A 12806-nucleotide genomic window follows, 5' to 3' on the forward strand; every position below is an offset into this window, starting at 1 on the left:
GCGTTTACACAATCGCGCCTACTTCACAATCAGACTCTGTGCGAGGGCAAAGACACTCAGGCTGACAGGACACAGAGACCACATCTATCATTTCTGGAAGATGGATGAGAAAAGCAAACTGTAGGAACGTCCTCGTTCTCCGCTCTGACTCCGTATATCGTTTCCCCCCGTAGGCGTTAAAACCGACGATCCTGTTCCGAGCAACAACGTCGAGAAGTGAAAACCAATCGAGGGTAAAAAAAAATAAATAAATATGATATGTATAGATATATTACACATTAGGAACAAAGGCTTGTGGACTCCTGAGCAGGATTGGTATGTGCTTCTCTCAGAACATCCCATTCCACACTGAGTCTCCATTTGCTCTTATAATAAGCTCCACTCTTCTAAAAAGATGTTCCACTAAATTTTTGTGGAGATTGGCGTGAACTTCTTTCGGTTGGAGCTCTATCACAGGACATCTTCCACTCCATCCCATGAAAAGGCCCACTTTAATGAAGCTGGCTTTGTGCTGAAACTGGTTTGGGTCTCCTAGTTTAAGTGAGGAGAAAATGTCATGCAACCACATCCAAAGCCACAGGTCCTCTAAACTACACCCCCACATTTGAAGCGGCCCTCTGAACATTGCCAGAGACATATCTAAAAAATTTAATCTGTTTAATTCAGATCATATCTGTATTTAATATAAAAGGTTGGCTTTCATAATTCCATATAAAAATCCATACTGATAGTTTTTCCGGCTTCCAGTCAGCTGTGATTACAAGAGCTCCCTCTAGAGGCGAGCAGTAGATTTTTAAATGTTTTTAAATTTATTAAATTTTTACACGGGAGACTGTGCGCTGCACGGAGAGCGCTATGTTATATTTAGTATATGTAATTTTATTAATTGCATAATTATATTTATTAATGCATATATTCGTATTTATTCCGCACATTTTCACAATTCAGTATGAACATTTTTGAATTCAATAGCAATAAATATAAATAAAAAAAAATCTCATTCTAACAGTAATAATGCTCTTGTAAAAGGTGATTTAAAAGGTGAAAGTAATTTTTGGATCCTCTGCACTATACAATTGTGTGCCTTCAAATTTGTGCGAACAGTTCGTGTAAGAAGCACATACTTCGGGCCGCATCGCTGATATCAGATACAACCATTATTTTGTATTCTTCCTTGGAACAAAACTCCTACTGTATTTATTCATGCCATGTCCCGAAGGTGTGGCTGAAGCTCCTCGTTCCACTGGAACACTTTTTTTTCCTTTCTTTAATCCGTGTTTGATTTTCGCTGGAAAGAGACCGCGGTATTATTTTGTGTAAATGAACCTCCTCCATATGTTTGACAGCTCCTCGTTCCAGATATTAAGAATGAAAAGAGAATCAACCCTTAGCAAATGTGCCTGGAAACTCGATATCCCTGAAGTGATAGGACACGTTCTGGATGGACAAAAAGTATTTGGACACAAGCTTTTTTGGTTTTTCAGCCATATGGAGTGGTTCAGGATGCACAAGCTCCATGAAGATCTGCGGTCTATTGGTTGGAAGTGTATGAAAGATCTCCTGCTATTGAGCAGCCCACTTTACTAACACCCTTGTGGAAGAAGGACGTTCCACAAAATCTAGTGGAACATCTTCCCAGGAGAGTGGAGATGCACCACACACTTTTGGCTGTAGCGTGAATGTAGATACAGTGTGTGAATAGAAGGTCAGGATGAAATGAAATAAAAACGAGGGCAATGTTGTGTGACGCGGTGTGTGTGTGTGTGCGTGTGTAGCAGGATTAAAGGCTCGGCTGCTGACATGAGGTTGGCGTGTGTAGCGACGTCGGACACGGGTCAGCGACATTCCAAATAAAAACGGAGCGATAACGGAATCCGCTCGGCTTCAAGCCGCGCCTCTGAGCAAACATCTCCGGCATGGTGTTACGTGCTTCTCCAGCTAACAAACCTTCTGCAAACAGATCCTTCATCCCTTCATACTTTCATCCTTCACTCTCTCTTTCTCAAAGTCAAATCAGACTTAACACACTTGCAATCTCTCAATCCAAATATCTCTAATATCGGGGCGACGGTAACTATGGTCACACCTCGCTCACGTTAATGTAAGAGATTAATTTGTCACTCCTGATTATACTTTTATCATTAAATGAGAGGGGGCGTGGCATCTCCTGGGAAGACTCCGCCCACTATATGCAGACAGGTAACGATGGCTGAAAACAGAGAGTTTTGAGTGTGTAAGGAAGAGACCTGCTGTGTCGGAGCTTTTCTGTGGTGTAGCCACTCTGAGGAAGATCTGCTGTCTCCAGGAGTGTCTGCGGTGACGGAGTGGACTGTCCTGTCCCACCACACACACAGCTCCGGGGCTGGACAGGGCCGCGACGTCTCTGCGCAACACACAAATAACACGATAAACACACACGTGATACATGCGTGTGCGTGAGTGTGAAAAGTATCTTTAGGATTTACAGTTCTGAACACACAGCACAGCTTTTACACATCTGTATACAAAACCTATTAAACCTTACAGTCCTAACGGTTACTTTATCACACAGCGCCCTCTAGTGGCTTTTAGAAAATATTTTTAAAAGCAAGCGTGAGATGTAAAGCGCGGAAGAGAGAAAGAAAAAAAGCTTGAAAGATAGAGATAGGAAAGGTGAGAGAGAGAGAGAAGGGGGAGAGATAGAGGAAGAAAGAGGGAGAGAAAGCAATAGTGAATGTGAAGGGGGAGTATTAAGAGAGAAAGAAAGAGAGAAAGGGAGAAAGAAAAATAAAGAAAGAAAGCAAGAAAGAAAGGGAGAGGAAAAGAACAAATGAACAAACAGTGATCGGTAAAGTGAGAGGGAGAGATAGAGGAGGAAAGAGAAGTGAAGAAAGAAAGAAAGAAAGAAAGAAAGAAAGAAAGAACAAAGTAACAAACAAAGTAACAAAGGAAATAGAGATAGTGAAATGTACAGAGAGAGAGTAACAGAGAGTAGGAGAGAGAGTGAGAGTAAGAGAGAGAGAGAGAGAGAGAGAGAGTAAGAGAGTAAGAGAGAGAGAGAAAGAGAGAGAGTGAGTGAGTGAGTGAGAGAGAGAGAAAGAGAGAGTGAGAGTAAGAGAGAGAGAGAGAGAGAAGGAAAGAAAGAGAGAGAGAGAGAGAGAGAGAGAGAGAGAGAGAGAGAGGAGGCACCTGTGAGCGGAAGGTGAAAGACACGAGTCATCATGTTCCTCTACAGGAGCCAGAAACTTTAAGAAGTTTGGAACAGAAGAAGAAGATGACAGTCTGGCCCTTAGTCCACTGAGAGAGAAAAAAGAATAATGGTGAAAAAGAGGAGAGAGAGAGAGCTGTGCGTAAGTATTGGCTCCCCAGTGTTTTGCAGTGCTTTTGAAATCCATGAACTTCAGGTCCAGGTTGTAGCACAGGGGGGTAAATACTTATGCAAATCCCTGTAACTACAGGAACCTGCGAGAGACTGCACTAAATGCTGAAGTACTTCCTTCTAAAACAGGAAGTTAAACAGCCAATCGCAGGTGTCCAGTGATGAAGTGGAAGAAGAATTGAGGAATTAACAAACAAAAAGGTTTCAAACGCAGGATTTGACTACAGGATGATAAAAATTATAAATAAATAAATAAATAAATAAATATCACCACTGTAATTTATGTTAAAAAAATACTAATACAATAAAACGACTCAAAAATAAATACTATTGTTACTAATAACTCTATTAATACCTGAATAAAAAAAAAATACTAATATCTACAACATATCGATTTTAATAAACGTATAATTGTAATAATAGTAATAAAGAAATCCGTATTGAATACCATCATTATTACTAATAAAAAATGTGAATACAAAAATAATTATAATCAAATTTAATATAATTCATGTTAATAATAAAAGAAAAACAAAAACAAATCAAAGAAAAATAATTTAAAAAAATGCTAATTTAATTAAACAATATACCTTACCATAAATACTGTGAAAAGAAATGAGAGAGAGAGAGAGAGAGAGAGAGAGAGACAGACAGACAGACAGACAGACAGATAGATAGATAGATAGACAGACAGACAGACAGACAGACAGACAGACAGACAGACAGACAGACAGACAGACAGATAGATCGATCGATCGATCGATCTTTCAGTCACCTACCTGATCCAGTGTGTATCAATAATGGTCTACACACACACACACACACACACACACCTCTTGAGGGGCTTTGTGAGCTGCTCAAAGGCTCTGGGCTTCATCAGTCTGGCATAAGCAGGAGTGGAAGAGAAGGAGAGATGTGAGGAAGAGGCAGAAGTGGAGGAGGAGGAGAAGGAAGCAGAAGAGTCACCGGCCGGAGTCGACCTGGCGATGGAGACGGCGGTGATGGGAAAATTAAAAGGGAAAACAAAAATGAGCGAGTGTGGAACAAATGTCAACCACCAAAGTGCGGAATATGATCTGAGAGGAAGTTGCAGAAGAGAAAAAGGAAGCGGAGGAGACGGGAAGTACGTAAAGGAAAAAAAAAAGAAAAAAAGAGGGATGGAGGTAGCTGGGACTGACTCACTTGCTCTGGTGAGGCGAGTCGGTGCTGACGGAGTAATGGCGGACGAGTTTGGGTTTGGTCCCGGGCGTGACCTGCTCGTTCGGGATGCTCAGGCTGCTGGAAGACATGGACGGAGAGTGACTGATGGTACTCGCTCGCCTTCTGAAGCTCGGAGCCTGGACCTCGTCGTCCTCATGGTCCTCGTCCTCGAGGCGCTTCAGGTCACCTGTGGAGTTGTGGGAGCGGAGCGGGCTGGACGGCAGGAGGAGGATGGGCAGAGACGCTGGTTCCGCAGAGATCATATCCTGGACATGTGATTGGAGATCAATTAATCGCTCAAATATGTATAAATGTATATATATGCATTATGGGTATAACGGTACACCAATCCTTGTTCTACATGTGGAACAGTTAATAGCGAAAATACAATTTGTACGTACTGAACCCTGAATTTTATGTACCATTACACCCCTGAAATGCTCACATATGCTTTTATGTAGGAAGGTGCACAATTGCAGTCACATGACTTTCCAGCCAATCACGATCCCGGATTCCCCCTGACCCTATAAAGGATGAAGTGAATGTGTCTGAGACCTGATGAGTGTTGCTGCCAAGGGTGGAGTTGGGCGAAGGGTTCTCACTGCTCTCTTTCTGTAACCTCGACCTATTGTTGCTCTGTTCATCACACACACACACACACACACACACACACACACACACACGGCACAGTGATTGCATAAGCATTCGCTCCCTCAGTATTGTACATCAATAAAAAATACGTTCTGGGAAAAAAAATCCCTTCGCTGTCCCGTTGAGCTCCTGGCTGGCTCGCCAAGAAAATTTTAAATGCCAATACTTAAGCACAGTATATAATCAGAAAATGAGAAAGACTGAAGGCTAAATATAACGTTATTAGAGTGTTATTAGCAATTTCAGAACTTTTGTGCGACCCTATCTGTGAGAATGAAGAAAACAATTGAAACATGCGGGGGTTTGTGCTAACTCCAGGGTGTGTGTGTTTGTGTGTACCTTCCATATTCCTTCCAGTGACTCTGTGAGTGATCTTTTGGCCCGACTCTTCAGCTGCTCCAGACGCAATCGGCTGCTGCTCATGTTGCCGTCGAAACACGTCTCCTCACACACCAGTGGAGCTTCCTGACACACACACACAAACACACAGAGAACCTGTTCAAGAAAGCTACTTCCTTCAAATTATTTGTCATGGCTGGAAGCCAATAAAAATGCAAACATACGTGTACTCTGTGTGGTACCTGTTTTGTTTGCGTTAAGTGTGTGTGCGTGTGTGTCTTCTGTCTCTCTTCGTAGAGTTGCCTCAAACAAGATACGACCAGTTCGTTTTCCTCCTGGTCCGACTTCGGTCTGGCCTTCTACACAAACAGAAAGATAAACACATTATAATCTTCCTGCTCTGTGGCATGCTTTTAAAAATATTTTATTACTGTCAACCACATACAATGAAATAATAAAGTTTTTATAAATTATTTACATTTTATTTGAAATTCAATTGATCTATTTTAATGTAAACTGTTTTAAAGAATGACAACCATAAAGAACCAAAATAGACGAGCGATTCTAAGAATGGCCACTAGGTGTCATAGCTACCCAGCTTTTATTGTGTTTCTCAAAATGGCCACTAGGTGTCGCATCTACCCAGCTTTCAGTGCGGTTCTCACTACACCGCTGTTGTGATCGCTGTAGAAACGATGAGCAACAGATTTCAGTGATAAACGTCCTTAAGGATCAGCCCCGACTCAACCAACAAGAAATAACACTGAGGAAGAAACCTTGGCTCTTCTTCAAACATCTAGAAACCAGTTACACCACATCTACAACTCACACACACGTTCAGCTTTCACTGCCGAGCCTGATGTTCACATCAACCTGACCCTGTCATTGTAACTCAATGATTCTCAAACGTTTTTTTCTGCCATTCCCCACTTCAGAGAGGAGTGGATTTTTCCTCCATCACCCCAAAAATGGTAGTGAAAAACTTCAAGTATAATAATCTCACTTACTGAAATATTAAATTCTAAACCAATAACATCAAATATCAAGTTCAAAAATTTGTGTTGCGTTAGGTATCCTAACTGATGTAGTAATTTACTTGTATAAATGTCCTAATTGTTCGTTTGTGGCTGCTTTAAGTGTATGAACTATATTTTTATTAGAGAAAATTATAAATACAGATTAATGAAGAACGCACAAAAGAAAATTCCTGCTGTTTATTGCGACCCAACCTGTCATATCTTTATTCCCCACTAGAGGGCCACACCCCACACTTTGAGGAACACTGTTGTAACTCATTTGATAAAAAAAAAATCGAAGAAAAATAAACGAAATATAAACAGAACGACATGCAGAAAGAAAGATATACATGATGAGGATAAATGGATGATGAGGATGTGATGATATGATAAAGATAATGTAATGATAGTATGTGGGTGATGATGAAGGGATGCTGATGAGGTGATGATGGTAGTGTGATGAGGTGATGATGATGATGAGGTGATGATGATGTGATAGTGTGATGAAGATGAGGTAATGATATGGTGAGGGTGATGTGATGATGAGGGTGATGTGATGATGAAGATAAGGTGATGATATGAAGAGGTAATGATGAGGGTGATGTGATGAAGATGAGGTGATGATGATTAGGGTGATGTAATGATGAAGATGAGGTGATGATGAGAATGATGTGATGATGAGGTGCTGATGGGGTGATGTGATGATGAGGTGATGATGATGATGAGGTGATGATGATGATGAGGTAATGATATGATGGGGGTGATGATGATGAGGGTGATGTGATGATGATGATGAGGTGATAAGGGTAATGATGATGATCAAGATGAGGTAATAATATGATAGGGTGATGTGATGATGAGGTGATGAAGATGAGGTGGTGATGATATGACGGGGGTGATGATATGATGAGGGTATTATAAGGGGCGTGTCATACCCACCAGGGTCGTCTCAAACACACATGCCTGCTCCTGATTATCCAGTGAAGCAACATGCTTCTGCAGCTCCAGCTTAGCCTTGGGTGCAGTGAGACCTACACACACACACACACACACACACACACACACACACACACAAATCAAATCAAATCATTCACAAAAGCATTTATTCTAAAGGTATATTTTTCTCTTTTTTTGGCCTTCAGCTTTTTGAAAACGCTCTTCACAGTGGATTTAGCAGAAAACGCAGAATTCACGTCGCGGGGCCGCGTGTGAAAACGAAGGCTTTCGGAAACAATGACATTTTAAGTTGTTGCCTCGGCGACGTTTCAAAGAGCCGTAAAGTAATTAAACGGCAGGCGGAAAAGATTTTCAAACGTTTCAGTGTGGATGAGTGACTTCTGGGAAACGAGTGAAAATAAGAGTGTGGATGTTTTTAGACGAAAACTCAGTTTTGAAATGTGTCCGTATTCGTGTAGATGTAGCCTCTGTTTTATAAACAAAATTTCTACAAATTCTTCATTTTATATTGTAGAATACAGAATAAAGCGGTTGGTGTGGAAACACAAATATTCTTCAATAATTTAGTATTTTTCATCATTTTTAATCAGCACGAGTGGGATGTGATTTTTCTGTGGGAGTGTTTAAATGTACATCAGTGCTCTGAATGTGTAGTGTGTGTGACGTGCTTCTGACCCTCGATGTGGTCGCAGAGCCGATGCAGCTGCTGCATGGGGCAGGAGTCACACTGCAGGCTCTGGGTCCTACTGCTCTTCTGCAGGGCGGCCACCGAGAACGCCTGCTTCAAAGTCAGCATGATCTCATCCACCTGCCCCCCACAACCACCAAAAATCCCCCATCAGTTACAGGCTGCTCTGTAAAGTTATTTAACGTTCGGTTCTTCAATGGTTCCTCACCAGAGCCTCGTCTGTACATTGGAACACGTAGCACACAAACTGGCAGCTTCCGCCATCGTCCGACTCTCTACAGATAAACCCGAAATGATCCACATGCCTTATACCCTGTAGAGAGAGAGAGAGAGAGAGAGAGAGAGAGAGGAGAGAGAATGATAAATAATATAAAATTATAAAGTGTGTGTGTGTGTGTGTGTGTGTGTGTGTGTGTGTGAGTATGTGTATGTGTGAGTGTGTATGTGTGTATATATATATGTGAGTATGTGATTGTGTGTGAGTGTGTATGTGTGTATGTGTATGTGTGTGTGTGTGTGTGTGTGTATATATGTGTGTGTGTGTGTGTGTATATATGTGTGTGTGTGTGTGTGTGTGTAAGATGTGTGTGTGTGTGTGTGTGTGTGTGTGTGTGTGTGTGTGTAAGGATGTGTGTGTGTGTGTTGTGTGTGTGTGTGTAAGGATGTGTGTGTGTATATGTGTGTGTGTGTGTGTGTGTGTGTGTGTAAGGATGTGTGTGTGTGTGTGTGTGTGTGTGTGTGTGTGTGTGTAAGGATGTGTGTGTGTGTGTGTGATGTGTGTGTGTGTGTGTGTGTGTGTGTGTAAGGATGTGTGTGTGTGTGTGTGTGTAAGGATGTGTGTGTGTGTGTGTGTAAGGATGTGTGTGTGTGTGTGTGTGTGTGTGTGTGTGTGTGTGTGTGTGTGTGTGTAAGGATGTGTGTGTGTGTGTGTAAAGATGTGTGTGTGTGTGTGTGTGTGTGTGTGTGTCTCACCTGTGAGCAGAAAGAAATTTCCTGAAGCTCTTCTCGATGGCCACTTTCTTACTGTCAGGACTCACTAGGAATATCTGCGAGCGGCCGATCTACAAAATAAACACGTCACAGTGAGCGTGTGTTTGTGTGTGTGTGTGTGTGTGTGTGTGTGTGAGTGTGTGTGAGAAAGAGAGAAGGAGAGAGAGATTTTAAATGCATTTTGTGTTGCTCACACTTGTCCTGGCTCTGACATCATCCTCCTGCTATCAATCATCCTATTAAACCAGTGAGTTCAAACCAAGTGTCCTTCAGGCTGGGCTGTGTGTGTGTTTGAGAGAGAGAGAGAGAGAGAGAGAGAGAGAGAGAGAGAGAGAGAGAGAGAGAAAATGCGGTAGTTTGAGGCAGATTCAGTTTTACCACCTGTGTGTGACCTTTGTTCAGCCTGATTGTTGTTTTTCTGTGATTTTATCGTCTTGGTGAAATTTATAGACACGACAATGTTGGAAAAAAAATCTGCGAAATGTCAAATCAGCACTTTATGGCAGGACAGAAACAAAGTCCACAGCATCTCTAAGACGGAGCACCGCGTACACTGCTTCTGTTTCTGACTGACTGGTTCAATTTACACCCACAAAATTAAACCAAACAAATCAACAAATCCTGTAGACCCCTGACTGATATAATCCACTGTACTAAACTGTAGGTAGAGAGATAAATAAAATGAGTTGGGTGAATGAAGGTGTGGATGGATAGATGGATAGATGAAAGAAAGAAAGAAAGAAAGAAAGAAAGAATGTGTGTGTAGTTACCATGAATAACATGGTCCTGTTCTCCTGCAGGCTGGTGGGCTGAACCCCCGCGGCGCCGTTGGCTGCTCGGCGCTGCAGCTCCGGTGAGAGCCCGTTCTCATCCAGCGCCTGCAGCGACGGGAAGCTCGGATCTTTCCGGAAAAACAGCGGCCTCTTTCCTCCTCCGTCCGTTCCCTCGTTCCCTCCGTTCATTACCTGCGGCGCAAAAAAAGAAAAGGAGCGTGTTGAATTGGACGCCCCCAAAACATTGCGTTGAGACACAGTAGAGATGTATGGAAGACGCTCTCGGTAGGGTTTGAGGAGGTCGTGGACCTGCGTGAGGGAGAAGGCTCTTCTGATGCCGGCCGCCAGCGTGTTGGAAGCGTTGGCTCGGCTAAACTTCTCGATGCACTCGTCGATCAGCGCCGGGGGGGCGTTCTTCCGGGCCACCACCGCACGCCCGCAGAACAGCACCTCGAACTTTTTGGAGAAGGCCGTCGCCGAATCCGCGGCGTCCTGCCGACCGGCGTCTTGGTTACACTCGCCGGGGGTTTGGGTGACGGCGGCAGTGGTGGGCGTGTCCTCCTGGCGGGCGGAGCTTTTACTGGCCTGCCTCAAAGTGCTGATGATCTCTGGGACCTGAAAGAAGAATACGATCGGTTACAGCATTAATACGGCTGCGAAGGGGCGGAAAATTACCGGTAAATTTCCGGTATGGCTTTCGAACTTACGCAGGAAATTATTATAAATTTTATTATAAATTTGGTGAAATCGATATACTCTGTAGCACAAATCTTCAGACTATTAAACATTAAATGCAAAACACACAAAAATATACACATCTGTATTACCCAAATAAGATCTAACAAATGCAAATTATTAAATAACATTTTTCCATTGATTTTATTTAATTGGCGCCAATTTATTACAAAATTTTTATCGATGTAACAAAAAAAATGATTGTATTAATTTGCATTTATTTTATTACATTTTTAAAATTCAAAGCAAGCAGGCGTTTTATTTTAAATTAAAAAAACTGTTGATGTTCAAAAACGTTAAAAATTAAACTGCGTTAATAAAAAAAAAGACGAGCAATTTTATGTTTTGCGTTTGTTCCCCATTGACTGCACCGAACCGTGATTTAAAATCCGGAGTACATACAGGAATTGTGTGTGCATTTACACCTCTAATTAATAATAATAATACAAAAATTACATGTAAGAATTACATGTTGTACATAGAAAAGCGTTACATGTACAACAGAGGAAGAAGAAGTGACTACTGGAAATCATTTGAACCAGTGTGTGTGTGTGTGTGTGTGTGTGTGTGTGTGTGTGTGTGTGTGTGTGTCTGTGAGAGAGCGAGAGAGAAACAGAGAGACAGGACAAATGCTTTTCCATTCAATTTAAACATCACAAACCACCACGAAGGTCACAGTTTCGCACTTATTGAGTTTCTGATGTCGAACACGTGACGACTTTTTGTTTCTTTTGTCCAACGAATCAATTCGGGAAAGAAAAAAAAAAAAAAAGAGAGATAAACAATTAGAAACGGAGAAAAAGAAGAGCTCGAACTGACTGCAACTGAATTCTACACATATCACTACTTGGTCAAAAGTATTAGGACACCCGCCTTTTCCCACCCGCATTCCGTTCTTTCCTCAAAACGTTCCCACAAACTTGTATAGGACGTGTTCGGATGCTGGAGTGAATTTTTCCGGTTCGCTTCAACCGTAAGACCCGAGACCTGTTCCTGCTGCATGAAGATCTGCTTTGCATGGGGTTGGAAGTGTGTGGAAGATCTCCCGCTCTAAAGCTCCGAAAACCTTTGGAAAGAACGTGAACGCTGACTGCACCCTGGGAACCTTCTCACCTGGCCTCCATCGGTGCCTGACCTTTCTAACACCCTTGTGGATGAGCATGGCTCTCCACAAAATCTAGTGAAACATCTCGAAGTGTGGTGTTAATTGTAAGAGCAAACGGAGACTCGATGCGAAAATGGGATTTTCAAAAAGCAAGATTTGCAAAATTTCGCCACCTACAAACATCTGTATGAGCACCGAATTTAAACGTCTGATGCATAAGCACATGACAGGATTATAATAGGATCGATAGGGAATAAAAAAATAGAGGGTGTTTTCCATCGGTTTTGGAAGGAGTCTCCAGTTCCAAAAGCTTTCTGGCACTGTAGGTAGAAGCTCAGTGGTGAAGGCATTAGACTCTGGATTAGAAGGTCAAATCCCAGCACTACCAAGCTGCCACTGCTGGGCCCTTAAACAAGGCCCTCAACTGCTCAGCTGTAAGTTGCTTTGAATAAACTCGTCTGTCAAATGCCATAAATGTAAGTGGCACAAAAGAGAAGAAAACGGATTTGATGCGGAACTGCTGTGATATAAGAGAAATAAAATGCTCAGGGGAAACCAGTCATGGAGGAGTCGTGCCCTCAAAACCAGAGTTTATTTTAAACCAGCTGAACCCTTAGGCTTTACTATTTTCACCAGGAGAAAATCATGATGGGGAAAAAAATAAACTTATCTGTGACACTCACAAACATGTGGGACAGAAAATCTGGTTCTGATTTCTTCTTATGAGTTGATTCTTGACTCCTGATTTGTGACTTGGTTGTGTTTCAATTCAAGGCGTTCCTGTTAATTAGAAGTCGACCGATAATTTTTCCGATACTGATATCTAGATTAGATCGTACTTGCAGAAAAACACTTAAAGTTTTTAAAATTTGAACAAATAAATAAAAAAAAACACACAACACTCCATGTAAAATATTACCAAACTTTATATATAAAAAAAATACAATAAAATTCGCCTCTAGAGGTCGCTCTCGTGATGAGAGTGAACAGGAAT

At 42.0% G+C, this 12806-nt stretch overlaps 1 protein-coding gene across 1 annotated transcript in view; it reads right to left on the minus strand.

Annotated features, from left to right (window-relative positions):
- tbc1d1 (TBC1 (tre-2/USP6, BUB2, cdc16) domain family, member 1) overlaps positions 1–12806 on the minus strand; it is a 41273-nt gene that overhangs the window by 11094 nt on the left and 17373 nt on the right. The window contains 14 exon segments of the mRNA XM_046843017.1: positions 2247–2383; positions 3169–3276; positions 4192–4338; positions 4541–4824; positions 5114–5194; positions 5549–5674; positions 5791–5907; positions 7504–7595; positions 8197–8329; positions 8418–8522; positions 9182–9204; positions 9207–9270; positions 9970–10164; positions 10282–10587. Coding sequence (XP_046698973.1) covers positions 2247–2383; positions 3169–3276; positions 4192–4338; positions 4541–4824; positions 5114–5194; positions 5549–5674; positions 5791–5907; positions 7504–7595; positions 8197–8329; positions 8418–8522; positions 9182–9204; positions 9207–9270; positions 9970–10164; positions 10282–10587 — 1918 coding nt within the window.

Source organism: Silurus meridionalis, chromosome 28 (assembly GCF_014805685.1).
Source record: "Silurus meridionalis isolate SWU-2019-XX chromosome 28, ASM1480568v1, whole genome shotgun sequence".
NCBI lineage: Eukaryota > Metazoa > Chordata > Actinopteri > Siluriformes > Siluridae > Silurus > Silurus meridionalis.